The following is a 19,631-nucleotide window of genomic DNA, read 5'->3' as shown; positions in this document are numbered from 1 at the left end:
TGGCAGCACCTCTGGTGGAGGAGGAGACTGGCTGATGGATGGCATGCTGGCACAGGACAGTGGATCCCCCTTTTCCACGTTCCCCCACCTCCACCATTCTGCCTCCCTGACTGTCTTCACCAGCACCTCCATCCACTGATTCAGGATTTGGCTTTTGCATATGCTCCCCTTCTCCCATTGGGTTTCACATGGTGGCCAGCAGGCAGACTGCAAGGGATCAAACCATTTCCTGATGCCCTCCTTAAGCTGTCTCACCAATGCCTGCATATCTGGTGGCAGCAGCTTGCCCCAGCCAGGAACACTGATCCTCTGGAACTTCTCTATTTGTTTCTGAAGTTCCCTCAATACAGGGATCATTTGGCCAAGGAGGGCATCACCAGTGCTGAGGGTCTCAGTGGCCTCAAGGAAAGGCTTGAGGACCACCAAAATCTGGGAGATGATATCCCACTCAGTTCTGTTAAGGGGGCTGCTGATCCCAGTCTCCCTGAGCAAGGCCATCTCATGGATGGCCTTCTGTTGCTCTACCAGCCTCTCAGGTATCGGGTATGTGGAGTTCCACCGAGTCTCCACATCCTGCTTGATTTTGTGCTTGGAATGTTCAGCCCTACCTGTTTGTCCTGCAGCATCTTGCCCCGACTTGATGCTCTGGTGGAAGTAGCCCGCCACCTTCCTGCATTTGGAAGTGAGCTTTCTAGTGGTGCTGGTGCTGTCACCAGCAGCTCTGTCCCCCTCCAAGGTGTCCCTGACAATGAGGTGCAACTTGTGTGCCACACAGCAGATGACAACAACGTTGGCATCATGAACTGCCTTCACCATATTGCCCCATTGTTGGTGACCATAAACCCATGGGTGAGCTCACCCTGCCCAATGAGCCACCCCTGCACCAACCAGTTCATGGCCCCCATGATCTTCATTGCCGTGTGGGACTCATGCATCACCTTGGCTTGAAGGAGAGCCCACCAGGAGCCTGACTGGTCACACCAGTGCCCTGTGAGGGAGAAATAGGTGTGATCACCACCCTGGCTGCTCCAGATGTCCAAGGTGAAGTGCAAGGCCACCTGCAGGCCTGACTTGTGCAGTTCCTCCCTCAAGTACTCCCTGCATGCCTCATACAGGGAGGGAACCACCATCCTGCAGAAGGTGGTGTGTGCAGGCACTTGGTAGGATGGGGCCACTAGTGCCATGAGTTGCCTGAAACCTGACCACTCAACTAAGGAGAAGGGCTGGCCATCCAGAGCAAGCATCTCCCCAGTGGTATGGGTGATCTCACTCGCCCTTGCAATGTGGCCCTCTTTTTGTCTGCCTTTCCCCCACTGTTCCAGGGTGGCCTGCCTCTGCTTTGGGGGAGCAGGGTCTTTGGAGCAAGAGGGGTGCTTGGTCCCACTGGTGCTTGTGGGACCAAGTGGTGCCCGGCTGGTCCCAGGTGGTGGTCCCAAGTGGTGCCAGGCTTGGTCCCACTGGTGCCAGGCTGAGGAGAAGCAAGGGCAAAGGGGTGGTGCTTGCAGAGATGCATCAGCATCCCCGTGGTGCTCATCTGTTTTGTTCCCTTGCCCTGGCTGGTTTTGGCTCAGCAGTACAGGCAAATAGCATATTTGGGATCATCTGCCAACTCAAAATGATCCCAAACCACACTACCCGCTCGCTTATGGGGTGCAAGTGCATGTGTGGATGCTGCCTTTTCCCCCTCCTGAGCAGGCAGAGGCAAAGCAACAGGAGAAGTGGACTCAGCTGAGCCTCTTGCCTCTTCATCCTCTACCTCAGCCTCCTCTGAAGTGCCTCCTGGGGAAGGAGACCCAGCTCTAGGGGAAACTTGATGAGAATGGAGCACAAACTCAGATGATTCCCCCTCCTTCCCCAGAATTTCCCTTGCTATGGCACTTAGATCCAGATCCAGATCCAGCTTTTCCTCTGGCACTGGAAAGCTCAGCATGGGAAGAGAAATGGGGGTGGAGGAGACTGTCATGCTGGTGCTGCTGCTTGTTTTCATGGTGGTGGTGGTGGGGGTTATGGCTGGTGCTCTTGGAGGGGATGCAGACTCAGTTACAGGCAGTGGCACTGGCACTACTCCCCTCTCCTTGCTACTGTAGAACTAGTGGAAGCCTGATGCCTGCTTGTTGTAGCAAAGAGGCTATCTCAGTTTGTGGGGGGAGGGGGGGGACTTACAGCTCTCCCTCTACCCCCTCTTCTTTTCCTCCCTGAAGACTTGACAACTGCCTTTCCCGCGTGCTTCATGGTGTGTTTCGTAGTGTCTTTGCCTTGGTGTGCTGGAAAATCTTTGTGTTCTTTTGTAATGTAATCTGATTTATGTAATATATGTAGATAATTGTATATATATGTGTATTTATGTAATGTATGGATATATATATATGTATTTATGTAATAAATTAAAGATATAAATATTTGTATGTGTTGCTGTATAAATTATATATTATAATATGCAATATATGCTGTGCTTTCCTGCAAAGTGAATGGAATGTATACACTGTGAGAGAAAGCACAGATTTCTTTTCTGGCAGAAAAGAATCAAAATAGACTAACAAAAACAAAAAGAGGATTTTGGGGGAGGAATAAATTGAAAGAAATGAATTAATATAATAATAAAATAAAAAGGTATAGAAACGAAAAGGTATTGTTGAATCCCACTTACTAGGCTAGCATGTAGGAAATGAATGATAGTCTTTATTGTCTGACACTGATGAGCTACTGGAAGACACAGCTCAGTAACTGTGGAGGAAAGGCAGCAAGAGGGCACAGCAGCCCCCCCCGGCTCTCCAGGGACCTAGCAGACCTCCTGAGGCTAAAAAGAAAGGTCTACAAAGGATGGAGGATGGGAGTCACCTCCAAGGAGGATTATTCTGCACTGGTCCGGTCCTGTAGGGAGCAGACCAGGAAAGCCAAGGCTGCAACTGAACTCCAACTAGCTTTGAGCATCAAGGACAATAAGAAGTCCTTTTTCAGATATGTGGGGAGCTGGAGGAAAAGCAGGGGCAACATTGGACCCCTGCTGAACCAGATGGGGCAACTGACAACTGACGCCCAGGAAAAAGCCAACCTATTAAATAGGTACTTTGCGTCGGTCTTTCATCAGTCCCATGGGACGCCCATGCCTGCTACAGGACAGGGAAGTCTGGATGAGGGTGATCCCCTGCCCTCCATTAATGCTGACTTTGTGAAGGAACATCTTGAGAAGCTGGATACCTTCAAGTCAGCTGGCCCTGACAATCTTCACCCCAGGGCAATCAAGGAGCTGGCGAGCATCATAGCCCAGCCTCTAGCGCGGATCTTTGAGAACTCCTGGTGCTCTGGTGTAGTGCCCGAAGACTGGAAGAAGGCCAATGTGGTGCCTATTTTCAAGAAAGGGAGGAAAGTGGATCCGGCTAACTATAGGCCCATTGGCCTGACTTCTATCCTGGGGAAGATCTTAGAAAAGTTTATTAAAGAGGCCATCCTTAATGGACTGGCCGACACCAACATCCTAAGGGATAGCCAGCATGGATTTGTTGTGGGTAGGTCTTGCTTGACCAATCTCATTTCCTTCTATGACCAGGTGACCTATCACCTGGACAAGGGAGAAGAGATTGATGTCATATATCTTGACTTCAAAAAAGCCTTTGATCTGGTATCTCATGATCACTTCTTGGTGAAACTGGCCAATTGTCGCCTTGGGTCCTCCACGATCCACTGGCTGGAAAATTGGCACCGTGGTCGGACCCAGAGGGTAGTAACTGATGGAAGTCACTCATCATGGTGTCCTGTGACCAGTGAGGTCCCCCAAGGCTCTGTCCTTGGACCCATACTGTTCAACATCTTCGTTAATGATGTGGACACTGGAGTCAGAAGTGGACTGGCCAAGTTCGCCGATGACACCAAACTTTGGGGCAAAGCATCCACACCAGAAGACAGGAGGATGATCCAGGCTGACCTGGACAGGCTCAGCAAGTGGGCGGACGAGAATCTGATGGTGTTCAACGCCAATAAATGCAAGGTTCTCCACCTTGGGAAGAAAAACCCGCAGCATCCTTATAGGCTCAGCAGTGCTATGTTGGTTAGCACTGTGGAAGAAAGAGACTTGGGGGTCATCATTGACCACAAAATGAACATAAGCCTGCAATGCGATGCTGCAGCTAGTAAAGCGACCAAAACGCTGGCTTGCATCCATAGATGCTTCTCAAGCAAATCCCGGGACGTCATTCTCCCCTTGTACTCGGCCTTGTTGAGGCCACAGCTGGAGTACTGCATCCAGTTTTGGGCTCCACAATTCAAAAAGGATGTGGAGAAGCTTGAGAGAGTCCAGAGAAGAGCCACGCGCATGATCAGAGGTCAGGGAAGCAGACCCTACAATGACAGGCTGAGAACCCTGGGGCTCTTTAGCCTGGAAAAGCGCAAGCTCAGGGGTGATCTGATGGCCACCTATAAGTTTATAAGGGGTGACCACCAGTATCTGGGGGGATGTTTGTTCACCAGAGCACCCCTAGGGATGACGACTAGGTCGAACGGTCATAAACTACTACAAGACCATTTCAGGCTGGACATAAGGAAGAATTTCTTTACTGTCTGAGCCCCCAAGGTCTGGAACAGCCTGCCACCGGAGGTGGTTCAAGCACCTACATTGAACACCTTCAAGAGCAAACTGGATGCTTATCTTGCTGGGATCCTATGATCCCAGCTGACTTCCTGCCCTTTGGGCAGGGGGCTGGACTCGATGATCTTCCGAGGTCCCTTCCAGCCCTAATGTCTATGAAATCTATGAAACTGACCCCAAAGCAGAAAGCAGCTCAGTTCAAACAATTGTGCTTTTTATGCTGTTTTTCCATCCCTCCCCCAGAATACTGGAAGTGGAAGGGACCTCAGGGAAGGATCACAGTCACTGGCCAGCTACACGGTCAATATCAGAGCAGTCCTTCCCCCCTATTCCTCCTCCCTCTCCTTAGCTTCAGTTTCCCTGCAAGCAAGCCCAGCTTCAACTTTAAAACTTGAAACGTTTCAAAACTCTCAAATGTTTTGACTGCCCTTGTTTCATTTCAAGGCTATTTTGAAGCCTTTTGTTTTGTTTGAATGTCACTGTTTTTAGCTCAAAACGAGTTAAAACAGCGTAGAAACAAAACAACCAGCAAAATTTTGCACAGCCCTGTTATTTACTTTTTCTTCTTTTTCTACTCTGTTTAAAAATATGTTATTTGTCTGGTTGTTTTTTTTAAATAATTCATAGATTCGTATAAGTTAGGGGCTGGAAGTGATCTCATGAGATCATCAGGTCAAGCCCCCCTGCTCTAAGGTAGGAAAGACTGCTGAGGTCAGATGACCCCAACAATGTGTGCATCCAGTTGTCATTTGAAGATCTCCAGGAAAGGTAACTGTACCACCTCTGGGGGGAGTCTGTTCCATAAAGAAGTTTTCCCTTACATCTAATTTGAAGCAATCTTCTATCAGTTTATGACCATTATTCCTAGTCTTCCCCTGGGGTGCCTTGATGAACAGATATTCTCCTAGCCCCTGATGTTTGCCCCTTATATACTTAAAAGCTGCCACTAAGTCCCCCCTGAGTCTTCTCTTTTCCAGGCTGAACAGTCCCATGTCCTTCAGCCTCTCCTCATATGGTCTGTTCTCCAGACCTCTAATCATTCATGTGGCCCTCCTTTGGACTCTTTCCAACTTCTCTACATTGCTCTTGAAGTGTGGTGCCCAGTACTGGATGTAGTACTCCAGGTGTAGCCTCACCAGTGCTGAGTAGTAACATTCTTAGTCATTCTTGTGATGCATCACTTGATGCATGCCAGAGTGTTGTTTGCTTTGCCACCGATAGCATTGCACTGGTGACTCATGTTCATTTTGTGCTCTTTCAGTTGTGGTGCTGGCTAGTGTAGCACCACCAAACCTGTAAGTATATTATGAATTATATCTCCCCAGATGGAGCACTTTACATATCTTGGTGTTAAACATCATCAGGTTTAGATCTGCCCACTTTACAAGCCTTTTAAGGTCAATCTGTATCCTCAGCCTGTCTTCCAGCATGACCACCCTCCTCCATAACTTAGTGTCATCTGGGAACTTTGCCAATACACTTTCCACACCTGTATCCAAACTACTGATGAAAATGTTGAAAAGCACTGGTCTGAGTACTGAGCCTTGAGGGACACCACTTGTCACCTTTTCCCATGTCAACTCAGTTCAGTCTATTAACACCCTCTGCGTCTGACTTTGGAGCCAGTTTCCCAGCCACCAGACCGTTAAGTTGTTGAGGCCGCAATTTCTCAATTGAAAAATGAGGACATCGTAGGAGACCAAGTCAAAGGCCTTTTTGAAATCCGAGTATATGACATCAATCTCCTTTTTTATTTTACACGGAGTTAAGTATTCCTCAAATTTTTGTAGATCATTTTCAGTGTTAGACTCCATTGCTTGAGTTGCCTGAAAATTATTTTAAAAAATACCAAATGCTTCAGAATTTGCTAGTGTCAGGAATAAGGCTACCTTCTGACTGCCTTCTTTTTTTGCTGTCACCTGTGAAATGCTGAAAGAGCACTAAAATGAAACATATGTTATTCCTTCTCCCATGTCTTCCACATTTATAGAAAGTTTCAAAACTGGTAGGACTTCAAAATGCCATGTTCTTTCACTTAGTGTATATTCTTAGTTCATTTCACTCCCATGGGCACTGTTACCAAATTTGCCCATTACTTTGGGGTGTGCTCATTTATTAGGGATATTTTCTAGGGTCTTGGTGATTCTGTCAATGTGCTGCTTGTGTTACTATATGGAGCTGTATTTCTCCCTTCTGCAAGCCCTCACCCCCAGTGGAGCTATCTTGCAGGACTCAATCTCAATGGGACTGGGTTCCTCCAGTCACCAAATCAGTCATACACACAAACACACACAAATTAACGTGACACGCCTGATCTGGCCGGGCTGATCAGCATGGACAGGCTGACACCCTCATATGCCAAGAATCAGTTCATAAGAGCAACAATAAAATGCAGTCAGACACAAGCACACAGGTAAACAGAATCCCTCTGAATCCGGCTGGGTGTCCAGCTGACACCCTCATGGGCCAGCATTCAGTTCATAAGGGCACGTCTGAGTCAAACTGGGTCAATCAGCCTGTACAAGCTGATCCCCTTATGTGTTTCAAACTCAGCACGTCCCAATCTTTGGCCTCTTGATGAGCAGACCCCACAATAATTTAGGCTTCACAGGGATCTTTAGCATAGGTAAAAGAAGCGTTGCTGCAGAGCACAGGAGGAAAAAGAAGCAGAGAAGGAAAAATATACCCAATTACTTCCAGTTTGCCTATAAAAGTTATTTATTGCTAAGCATATGAAATGGATAATAGTACTAGTAATAGACATGCAAAAGAAAAACAAACACAAACAATGACAATACTACCCTGGTTTCACTAAGTATTTGGGGAAACTTAGCTCAAGCTTAACTGATACAGGTCAGGTTCAGAAGTTTATGCCTAGAAAGAAGAGAGAGAACGCTGGGAATCTCACCGAGTCCACGGTACTCAGGCTGCAAAGCTGACAGGCACAGTCCGTAGCACAATCCTTGAAGAGAGAGACGATCTGTTCTCCCAGCGTCCCAAGAATGACAGGGGATGGTGTCAGCACAGGAGTTTTCTTCTTCTTCTTTCTTTCTCCCTCTTTCCTCCTGCTTCTTCTTCTTCTTTCTCTTTCTCCTTTCTTTTTTTTTAAGCACACACACTTACAGATTTTTATACCCTCAGTTCAGCTGCTTTGAAGCACCCTCAGTAGTGTAAATCATTGTCTTTTCTATTGACAAGGGGTTATCTGGTTTGGACCATCTCAGGAAACTGATTGATAATCAGGAAACACTTAAGATTAGGGAGTAACCCAAATACTTGGGAGCCAGCTTGAGATTCCTATGGATGGCAGATATCCTGATGGGATATCTCGTGGTTTCTTCAGGAACAATAGATAGCTTGCAGTATCAGGATTTTGGATTTTTACTTGTTGTGCACAAGCCTCAGCTTAGCATGACTTTTCCAGATTTTACTATAGTCTTTTAACAGACTTAAAGCAATTATTGGGGTGCTCATAACCTTTTGTGGAGAGGACTCCCACCAGTCGTCTCGGGAAAGATACGACAACACCTGGGATTAGGGCTCCAGCAGGCTGGATGCTGTGATGAACCCTTAACCATTGTTCAAATGTTGCCCGTACCCCCTCGGACTCGGTCTCTTGCCTCAGCATTCCCTAACCCGGCAACCGAGTTTTAGTCAATCAAGTTTAAATAGGCCTCCCATACTGGGACCGGGGAATGTACGGCCCGAGATGCCTATTAAACTTAGAGCTGTGTGTGTGTGTCTGGGGGGAGAAAAGTCCTTAGCAAATCCAGATTAGAACTGGTCTGATAAATGCTGAGCTGGGTGTGTGTGAACATGGGTTAATTAACATTGGAAGCACAGATTCCCCATCATGCAGCGCTCTCCTGCTTCTCTGGTCCCAGAATTCACTGCAGTCTCTGCTTCAGGCTTTCTGTTTTCCATCTCTCATGTAAATGAATGGTCATCTGGTTCCATCTCAGATGCAGATGAGACCGAGGGCAGTTGTTCACTCTTATCACCCTTATCTGGAGAGTTTTAGGTGCGTCTCTCACTGCATCTTAATCAGTTTTGTTTATGTAGGGGGGGGGGGGGGGGAGTCCTTTGTGAGTCAGACAGACTGCATCCTGTGCCAGGGTTGCCCAAGAATACAGAGCTGAGGCGTAACAGCACATCTACATGAGATACTACTGTGCAGTGGTTAATGTGCATTTGTTTAATACTTGTATAATCAAGTATTAAATAAATGCACAGTAACTGGAGTGACTGTGCAGTAGTGCCAGTAAATGCCTTTTACGTAATGCTACTGTGCAGTAGCTTAATAATACTGCACAATAGCGTATTAGCACTTTTGGTCCTGTGATGTGCTACCCCTTAGTATTATTTGGCTACTGTGCAGTCTGTGTCTTGTGTAGACACTCACAGTATCATATATTCAGAGCCATTAAGTTTGGCTCCCTTCTCCACATTGTCATCTAAGCAGATGTGCAATTAAAGGCAAGGTGGGATCTGATGTGCAGTTCTCACAATCACACTTCCTACCATGCTACATGTGTATGGCAAACAATGGGATAATGAGATTGAGCATCAGATCCTATTACCCATATTGCTCATTCGGGGGAATCTTGGGATCAGGATGGAGCTCACAGCTGCAGAGGCACATTGTGTGCCCCCACAGCTGGGAACTGTCAGCTGGGAACTGTCAGGGGTAAAGTGGAGCCCTTGACTCCAGCTGTGCTCTGAAGGCCTCAGTCTGCCACTGTCCCCAGCTGAGGAGTTGTACTGGAGTGAAGAACTCCAATGCATCCCTGCAGCTGGGAGCAGAATCAGATTGTGCGGTGGTGGCAGATTGAGCAACTGATTGCACCTCCAAGCCTCAGGGGGATACATCAGAGCCTTTGCTGCTGGTGGGTCCCTTTGACTGGAAGTGGCAAACAGCTGATCACCATTCAGCCTCCTGAGTTCATGGGAATCAAGGGCTCCCACACACTCTAGCCACATACTTAATTAATGGTGTGATGGGAACCAACCATAGTTACTACATATTTTTTGTGTAATAACTTGGTAGCTTATTCCTTGTTTTATCATGTCATTAATTGCATTAACATGTGGCCAGGTAACCACTTAAGATATGATTAACTGGCTAATCATGCCTTAAGTATAATGGGTGCCAGGGGCTTAAGACAGCCAAACAGAAGGGTAAAAAAGGAAAACCTGAAAACTAGCAATGACTTGTGATTCCCTCATTTGTTGCTTCAAACTTGTTTAGCCCAAGTTGCACCAATTTCTGCAATTGTCAGATATCTTTTTCATCATTGACATTAGGCAGTAATTGCTCAAGTGCAGCACATATCAGTCACTGTTCTCCACTCTCCCAAATTAAGTTGGTTTAAGAAGGAAAAATCTTCTTTAAATAACAATTGTACAAACATTTTCATTGTAAATTTAAGATTTTAGAATTTGTCTGCTTTACCCATGTTATCTATGCTCCTTGTGCATCCCAAGCTTAGAAGTTTAGGAACCACCTATGCCAGCTTTGCACCTCATAGAGACTACTTCCTGAAATGGCAATCTTCATCAGAGGACTTGTAGCTGATTTAATTTGTCCTTGGGAATAGAAGATGTCAGAGAACATTCCTGGAATTATCCATGATAATGTCTAAACAGCTAAGTTCTACAAAGACATGATAAATAAAAAATGTACAGCCACTGCATAACTGTATATTCACTGAAGATCTTAATCAATATTAAGAAGAAAGGTTAACCTTTTTGTTTGTAAACATCTGTTATGTGAGGAAGAAGATATTTTTGTGAGCTAACGTAACTGTGATGTAAAGGATGTCTGATAATTGCCTTGCTTTTAACGAGGGATGTGTGAAGCTTTGGATGCTGATTCAATTTGGAGGAGATTTGGCCCAATTCAGAGGCCAAATCTCCAAATCTGAATCGAATTGTGAGACCAATAAAAAGGTCTGAATCAATTTAAACTTTCTGAATCAATTCAGAAAAGATTTGGAGAACTTTGGAGAGATTCAGAGATTCGGGCATTCCCTGGTCACCACTCCAGGGAGCTGAGCCCGAACTCTGTACTGGTAAGTAGGGGGCGTGGGGACAGGGGCTGGAGGAGGGGGAAGGTGACCATGGGGGGACTTCTAATAGGCCCCATCCCCTGCCTGCTCCCCCAGCCCCCTGAGTGCCCCCTAACTGCTGCCTGCTCTCCCAGCCCCATCAATGGCTGCCCCGCCTGGCCCCAGGGTCCTGGCTCTTAAAAAAAAAAGGGGGGGCTCATAGCAGAGCTCTCCATGCAGCGTGGGGCAGTGGGGGGCAGCGGGGATCACCCCCCTTACCTAGCAAGAGCTGGTGAGTGTGGGGCTAAAAAAAAAATAAAGTGCTGAGACACTTGGGCTGGGTGGGGCAGCCATTGACTGGGCTGGGAGAGCGGGTGGGGGATGGGAGCTTGTGGCAGAGCCCCCTACTCAGTGCAGGACAATGTGAGACAGCAGGGATGGCCCCCTGCCTGGCAGCAGCCAATGAGTGCAGAGCTTTATTTTTAAAGAGACAGGGTACTAGGGCCTGGTAGGGCAGCCATTGATGGTTCTGGGAGAACGGGCAGGGGAGGGGCCTGTTTGATTCAGAGATTTGGCCAATTCAGTGGTGGCTGAATCTCTGAATCAGATTCAGTTGAATTGATTTGGGACAGCGATTGGAACCACCGAATCAAATCGCTGCCCCCAATTTGACCAAATCTGAAGCGAATACTAGCTTTACACAGGCCTACTTTTAACCCCTGAAAACAAATGTGTTTGAGATTTTGTGTGTCTCCGAGTCAGAATTGAACAGCAGGCATAACAAGATGCTTGAGCAGTCTGGGTGGCAGCCACACATGGTACAGCGTGGCTGCACTGCTGCACTCACTGCTGCTGGCAAGTTAACAGCACAGCTGCTGCTATTTTATTTTCTTTCCCCTCTCCAACCCGTGTTGGCACCCAGGCTGGTTACCCTGGTTGCCCTGCCTTTCTTATGCTATGTTGAACAGATTTTAAATTAGGAAGTTTTAGCAAGATAGCCTCAGGAACGAGTTTCAGGAAGGGTAACGTCTCTTCCCTTCCTTACCGTCCACGTCAGGATTTGTGGGTGTCAAATATTGATATGAGGGGATTCATAGATTCATAGATGTTAGGGTCGGAAGGGACCTCAATAGATCATCGAGTCTGACCCCCAAATTTTTACTTAATTTTAAAGATTGATTATTGTGGCAAGCAATGCGTATGCATATCCTGAGATATTTGTAATGAGTACATTATAAACTGAAAATCAAGCCTTAAAAAATAAATGGTGATGGTAATGTTTGTGAATTCCTTAATACTTGCCAGCTCCACAAGGCTGGTGAAGAACTTTTATAACTCCATTAGGCTTTGAAATTCTAAGATGTTTACATTTCTATAATGCATAAAGCCAGTATTATATGCTCAGTATTCTCACAATAGTCCCACTCTCTTAAGATTTTTTTCCAGCATTCATGAATATAGGATATTTGAATTCTGAGCTATATTTTTAAAAAGTTTAGCTGACTTTTCCAATAAATCTCAGACTAATCCCTATTTGTTTAGAGATTTGGCTCAGAGAAAGAAAGCATGTTAATAATATTTCTTACTGCAGTGATATAGACATTTCTGATCTTGAAAGCACTTTAAAAACATGAAATAATTACACGTGTTACAACCACAACTATGGAGTTGCTACTGCAGCACCGGATTGAAGTTAGAAAAAATCAAATAGGAAATAAGATACAAATTCCTACCAATAAAAGTAATCATTGCAACAAGCTTACCAAGGAAAATGATAAAGTCATCATCACTTGAAGTCCCTAAAATGATACTGGATGCCTTTCTAAAATATATGCTGTTGTTTAGCCACATGTATTGAACTCCGTAGCATATACTTACATAATAAGGTGATTATTCCTTCCAAAAGGAATTACTGAGTAAAATGCTATGCTTTGTATCCTCAAGGAGGTCAGAATAGATGATTTAGGTGGTTTCTTCTGGCTTTAAAATATTTAAATCTATAATCTTAATGAATTTAGATCTAGAAATTTCCTTACTGTACTTAGAATTAATAAAAGTAGGTCATTTTCAAGTTCATGTAATTAAAAGTCAACAGAATGGATTTTTCTTAACTTTAATGAGACTTGTATTGTATCAGAGTTGAGATTTATGCAGTAGAAGTTTATAACTTCCATGAAGTATCAAAAGAGTCTAGGGTAGGACTTGTGTTGAGCAGGAGCAGAATCAGATATGGGATCACATGGATGTTGTAACTTGTTGAAAACAATGTGTGTAGCTGATAACTACTGTTTATGGGTACATTTACAGCAATAAATTCCATTAATATATTCCACAAGGTTTTCTTGATAGTCATGTAGTCTCTTAATGTGGAACTTAGTGGGTATATAAACTGTAGGCAGAAAGAAGGTTTTATAAAGTTTCAGGAAGTATTTTTCCCAACTCTGGATTGAGGTCTGTCTATCTGAGCTAGCCAAAATGTCTATTATTTGAATTACTCAATATGAAATATTGTAAAAAACAAAGGCTGTAGAAGTAGGGAGCTTGGCAGCTCTATGCTTCAGAGACTAAGAGGCAGAGAAAAGGTCTTGAACCAAGGTTTGCATTAATTGATGTAAAAATATTTGGTATTGTCTATTTTGCCTGAAATTTGAAGCAAATATGTAAGAAAAATTAAGATACAACCTCTACCTAGGGAAGATGCACAGTGACCATCTTCTCCATGCCGTCCCTATGAGTTTACTATTTGGAAACAGCTTCTGGCTAGGGAAGATAGGAAGACTGTCAGTGTGTTGGGGGAGAAGGGCCTGAAATTAAGAAATCTAATAGTTTCTAAGTGTGTTGATGAAACAATAAATATTACTATGCTACCAGCATATCTCAAACGTGACATGGAAAATAAATGTAGCAGTAAATCATACGACTAATGTATACATCCATTTATGTACCCATCTATTTTTTACTAGGCCAGCTGTGTAACAGCCTGATAAATATAGTGATTCAGATTTTTTGCCCTTGTCTTCGTTTGGAAAATAAATGGATTTGGTGACATTGAGTTTCTATATTCTGTCTTTGGGATCAGACTGAGAAATATGAATGAAACTTGGAACAATTACTATGGGAACATTTTATTTTACCAAACTCTAATTTGTTAAGAATTCTTCATGTTAAATTATTGCAGGAGCTGTGATTAAATGATTTTTTCCAGTACACTGAAATGCAGTGTAACATCTCTTTATAGACTGTTTTATGCACTTTTCAATGGATGTGCACTTCATTGTAGAATACATTAATTAGCTCCACAGTAAAGTATCATAGTCTACACACACGCTGGTAGCAGGGCACAGTAAATTAATTAACTCTGTTGTAAGATAGTACTGTTGGGTGCAAATTGTGCCCAGGCAGCCCAGCTAGCCGGGGGCCAGATCGCTGTCTCCTGCCAGCCCCTCCATTGCCTGATGCCACCACCCAGAACCCGGGGCTGACACCTGTGCCCTCTGCCATCCCAGGGCTGCTCTGCTCCAGCTCTATTTGCTGCAGTCCCAGGCTCATGTGTAGACACTGCACCTAGGAGCAGTCAACTCTGGCTCAAACTGCTCTGGAGTTTATTGCATCACATTAATTTCACATGTAGATGCACCCAGTGATATCTCTGTTTAAAGCAATAATGATCAAGTACTTCAAAAGAAAATAGTACGTCAACAGAAAATAATGATTAAAGAGTTATTAGGGGGTACAGGTTGTAACTGTGTTGGTCTAAGGACATAAACAAACAAGGTTCTTTGGGTAAATCCAATATCTTTTATTAGATGAACTCAAATAGGTGGAAAAATTCTTCTTAGCAAGCTCTTGGGCACAAATGCCCTTCATCAGACTGAAGCATCTGCAGATGGTCTGTGCTCTTCCTGGATGGAGTGGTAAAGCACTTAGTTTTCCAACAATTTGAGTTGTTCTGGTAAATAATATAGGATTTACCCAAAGAACCTTGTCTGCAAAGATTAAGTGATTTTTCCAATGGTACACAGGAATTCTATGGCAGAGCTAGAAATGAAATTCTGACTACCTGATTTCAAGTGAAGACTTTTATTGTAAGGGCTATCCTTTTCCTTAATGATAGCATGTCATTTTCATTAAAAAATGGAGCATGGTCTAGGTGGAAATCAATAAACAATTCAAATGAATAAACAGTAAAATACTGGGTGGAAACATCTTAGTACAGAGAAAGTTCATGTGAGTTCTTTCTCTCTTGCACATATTTTTTGCATTATTGGGTTAATATTTCAATATTCAGTTTTGAAGTATTTAGCATTTTTCTCTGCTATGATTAAAATTGGTTTTAGATAATTATGCTGAATTTATCACTCAGACACTCAAAAGTGATTTTTAAATTTTTAAGTGGCTTTTACTAGAATTTTATTTCTCTAACAATTTGGAAGTCTGCTTAGATTATGTCCTTTGTCATTTTCACTGTAAATGTTAAACTAATGCAAAATGAGTAGATTCTTATTTTTATAAATAACCTTTTTTCACAGGAAGAAGAGCTAAGGAAAAGTGGGGAAGCCAAGTATGCACATTTGAGTGATGAGCTTCATGTATTAATTGAAGTGTTTGCTCCACCTGGGGAAGCTTATTCACGTATGAGTCATGCCTTGGAAGAAATTAAAAAATTCCTAGTTCCAGTAAGTGGTCTATGGCATATTTGTGTGTGTGTATAGTTCTGCTGCCTTGGACTTAGTCATTCTTTAAGAGCCTACCAGTTTGAGAAATAACATGATCTTCCAAAGAGCCACCTTAAGAGATAGTGAACAATCTGCTGTTACGTGTAAATTCTCCGAAACACTGTCTGCGTTATTTAGGGTTGTAGGCCATGGACAGCAATGTAGAAGTAGTTTTGAGGCTATAGGAAGATGTGTAATCATGGTGTATTTATACTAGCATTTTAACTGTTGACTATAATTTATCCCAATATCTTGCTCTAAGCAAATATAAATTGTATGTGAAATGAAAAAATGTATCTGTTCTTCAGATTTCATGCTCATATTTCTGCTCCAGTTAAATATTGCTGCAACTCAGAAATCTAATTCTAACAAATTTCTGAATTTAGGGAACCATTGTTATTTAGGAAAGCACTTAAACACATACTTTTTTTTTTTTTTAATCGGGACAGAAACCCTAGAATACCATAGAATAGGACAGATAAGAGAGGAAGCCCCTGTTTCTATTATATATGTCCATATGGCATTCAGTGCCATGATATGAAACAGTAAGAAATTATTCACATTTTTCAGTAAAGGAAAATAAATTCCATACATCTTCCTGCTAACTGAAAAAATAATTTCTCCTAATAATGAAAATGCGTTTAATACATTTTGAGTATGTATTAAAGAAAGTCATATTATAGAAATGGAGACATGCCATCTTCCTATTCATATAATGGGGGCCCTTACATATCCAGAGTGGGTAATAGAATTGGTCCTACATTTCAACTGGGTAACTAAGAGTTAGTTTCAAGCTGCATTTTGGTCATGCATTGGATGAAATAGAATTCTGCTCTGTATGTTTCTTTGGGTGCAATAAGGTCACAATCTTAAAACAAGACACATGCCTTTAGGCCCTTGCTAGCCCAAAAAGACATATATATCCTGAAAATAGAATAGGATCAGAGTCACTTGACTCTTATTTTTCATCCCACATTTCTAGAACAGAACCATAGACTAAAATTAAATGATCTTGTAAGAATTTATGAAGTGATAGTTTTTCACTGATATGATACCTGTTTCCAGACATTCAGCTGGGGAGGAGGGGCACAAATATTTCAAGGTAAATCAACTAAGCAATAAAAAGGTTGACAGCATCATACAGAATGACAACTTGGCTGCAACTAATGATGTGGACATGCGAAGCCCAATGGTAGCATGTACTTTTTATAATTAAACAATAAATTCCTGAAAATCAGGAAATATTAAGGTTATCCAATATTTCCATTCTAAGCCTCATTTTCAGTTGTTCATGACTTTGCCAATTTTAACTTTAAACTACAATTTCCCATTCTGGGTGTATGTCAGCCTGAATATTTTTTGGGGAAAAAATGTAGATAAAATAATTTAACCATTTCCAAGCAGGCAGATCCAGGATAGCATTTACCCACCTCCACTGGTAAAATTATTCTCTCTTTCTCCAGTCCCATCATATGCCTGCCAGCTTCTGTAATAACAAAGGCTGGCATCCTAGAGAATCATTGTCCTTCACTACACAGCCCTCCTTCATCCCCAGAGAAGGGTTTTGTGGAAAAAATAGTAGTTAAAGATTATATCGTATTGTGTACAGATAAGGGGGAAGAAGATAAATTAGTAAACTTTATTTCTGATATTTTCTAATTTCTTGAGATTCCAAATTTAATAATTATCTTTAAATATAGTAACTTACTCTCTAGGAGGAAAATACTACAGCTACATTAACTAGGTGCCATGTTGAGTAGTAGCATATAGGGGTGTGCAAAGCAGGCCCTATTCAATTCAGATTCAGCTCGAATCAGGGACAGTGATTTGATTAGTTGATTCAGATCACTGTTCCTGATTCGATTTAGCTGAATCTGAAGATTTGATGCTGATTCAGAGAATCAGTGATTCAGACACAGACAGAGCTTTAAAAATTTTATCTGCACACCTCGGGGTACCAGCACGGCTTGTGAACACCGCAATGCTGGGGCATCCCACAGGAGTGCAGGGGAGTCCTCCATATGCTCGGTGGTGAACCCAGAAGTAGACTGGAAGCACCTCCAGTCCACTTCCAGATCTACTGGGAAGCATGCTGGGGAGCCCCCCACACCTCCTCCTCCTGGCTTGGTGATCGGCTGTGGGGGAACCCTGGGTGCCCCACCCCAGACCCAGGAGGCACCAGTTGCCAAACCAGAGGAGGCCCTGTGTGTGCTCCACAGTAGACCCAGAAGTGGACCGTAAGTGCTTCTGGTCCACTTCTAGGTCTGCTGCTGAGCAAGCTGGGGAGCCCCCACACTCCTATGGAATGCTCCATGCACCCCAGCATCGCAGCATGCATGAGCCGCCTGCTCCCTAGAGGTGTGTAGAAAAAGCATTTCAAGCTCTCTCTGTGTCTGAATCTCTGAATCTTTCTGAATCTCTCCAAATCAATTTGGAGGGTTCTGATTTGATTCAGAGAGATTAAAGGGTCCTCTGAGTCAATTCAGATTCAAAGATTTGGCCACCAAATCGGGCTGAATCCCCACTGAATTGAATCAGGGACCGAAGCTTTGCACAGCCCTAGTAGTATACTGCCCCATTAAACCAATGTGAGAAAGGAGCTGAGAATCTAATGCAGTAATAAGCAATGTCTGGGCTTTATATAGAAAAGAATGTTTTTTCTTGTACATACCATTAAAAAAATAACTGCAATAATCATAACATCTTAGCAGTAATAATTTTCATCTCTGTCTCCTTTTTTATGAATGCCCATTATCTGTTCTGCTCCTCCTAAATATCTCTGTCTTGGGGCAACAAGGAAAGAAAAATAGCATGGTTAGGATAATGTATTTGACTTTGGTTAAATACATAATTAAATATTCAATTTTTAACAGGTTGATATTTTGATGCTGTATTTACTTATTAATAAGGTATTTATACTTGTTTTACAGTAACAATAATCACCTTAAACAAATAATGACCATACTTATTATGACTTGTTTGGTAGTTGTATGTCCTTTCTGTGGTTTTTTTGGATTTTAAAACTAACAAAGCATTTATTAACTGGCTGATAACAACCTGGTTCAAGGGGTTTATGCTCTAATAGACAATTTGAATTTTGTTTCCTGTTTACAGTATCTCTTTAATTTGTTTTATGATGGTGTATTCTTTATAAATCCTAATTTATTGTGTCAGTGAACACCTGCAATCCCATTAGAGGATAGAAAGCAAAAGAACGTAACATTTTTATTTATACCAAATCGGGAATCTAATAAAATTTACAAATGAATTTTCACCTCCTTAATGTTATTTTTTCCCTTTAATTATGTCAAATATAAGTGGAATCCTTGTAAAGATTATATTGACTCATAGCTTCACTAATATGAAAAAAATGTTTTTTGATTATTTACTGTAAGGTTTTAATGACATTTAGGTAAATGTTGAGAAAATATAATCAAGAGAAAGAAAGCCAATCCTTGGCAGAGTTGGGGAAAATAGAGAATTAAAAAGTTTCTATTTATTCACTGAACCAAAATTATAATAAGCACTTTCTTCTGTAAAGTAGCTTCTTCCTTTTCACCTTCAGTCTGGCCCAAGGAGAGTATTAAAATTTTCAGTAACCAAAATTGTACTGAATATTGCAAATTCTAGTTCATACTGAAGTAAAAAGCAATTCTGCCTCAGATAGTGTTCTGGGATCCCTCCAATAGAAATTTAAATTAATTATAGTACCATATGATATCTGTAGCTTTCATTAATTTAGTGACTGACAGGGTTTTAAAACCAAGGCACTTTGATGCAAGGGCTAGGGACAGAAATTACACATAAACTGGTATAGCTGATCAGAAACTGGTTCAAATCTGGAACACAACATGTTGGCTCTGGATTTAGGATCCAGATGCCTTTTCCCTCAGACCAACCATGACCTTTCCATTCAATAATAGGCAAATGTATTGATACACAGTGATAACAGAAAAGCAATGATACAAGCAATTAAACAAGTCTAGGGCTGTCATAAGAGTCAAACAGCATCTGGCCAGGACACAGGCTTCACTCTGAAGGCTCTCTCTTAGGTGCCAGATGTCAGTAGACTGGAGGTGGGATACTGAAGCCCTTCCCCCAGTGGGGTGGATGAGACGGGCAGTGGTGTGTCCTTTGTCCATGGTAACCTCGGAGACCCCTTGTGGGAGATGAGGATGGTAACGGGAACCCCTCTCAGGGACTGTCTCGGGGAGGGGGAGGAGGAACCCAGGCCTTTTGTTACTTTCAAGTCTCTGCTTTTGTATTCTCCTTCCCTCCTGATAACTC

The 19,631-nt window shown here is 42.9% G+C and overlaps 1 protein-coding gene across 3 annotated transcripts in view; it reads left to right on the top strand.

Annotated features, from left to right (window-relative positions):
- Window positions 1–19,631, top strand: part of KHDRBS2 (KH RNA binding domain containing, signal transduction associated 2) — a 789,727-nt gene that overhangs the window by 350,087 nt on the left and 420,009 nt on the right. For all 3 annotated transcript variants that reach the window (XR_002093266.2, XR_009463400.1, XM_006258261.4), the window contains exon 4: window positions 15,159–15,305. Coding sequence is in view for 1 of the 3 variants with exons in the window: in XM_006258261.4 (XP_006258323.1) it covers window positions 15,159–15,305 (147 nt within the window). In the remaining 2 variants the exon portion in view is untranslated. The remainder of the gene's footprint in view (window positions 1–15,158; window positions 15,306–19,631) is intronic.

Source organism: Alligator mississippiensis, chromosome 1, assembly GCF_030867095.1.
Source record: "Alligator mississippiensis isolate rAllMis1 chromosome 1, rAllMis1, whole genome shotgun sequence".
Lineage (NCBI taxonomy): Eukaryota > Metazoa > Chordata > Crocodylia > Alligatoridae > Alligator > Alligator mississippiensis.
Note: the sequence above shows the minus strand (reverse complement) of the source record. Positions and strands in the feature narration are given on the sequence as shown.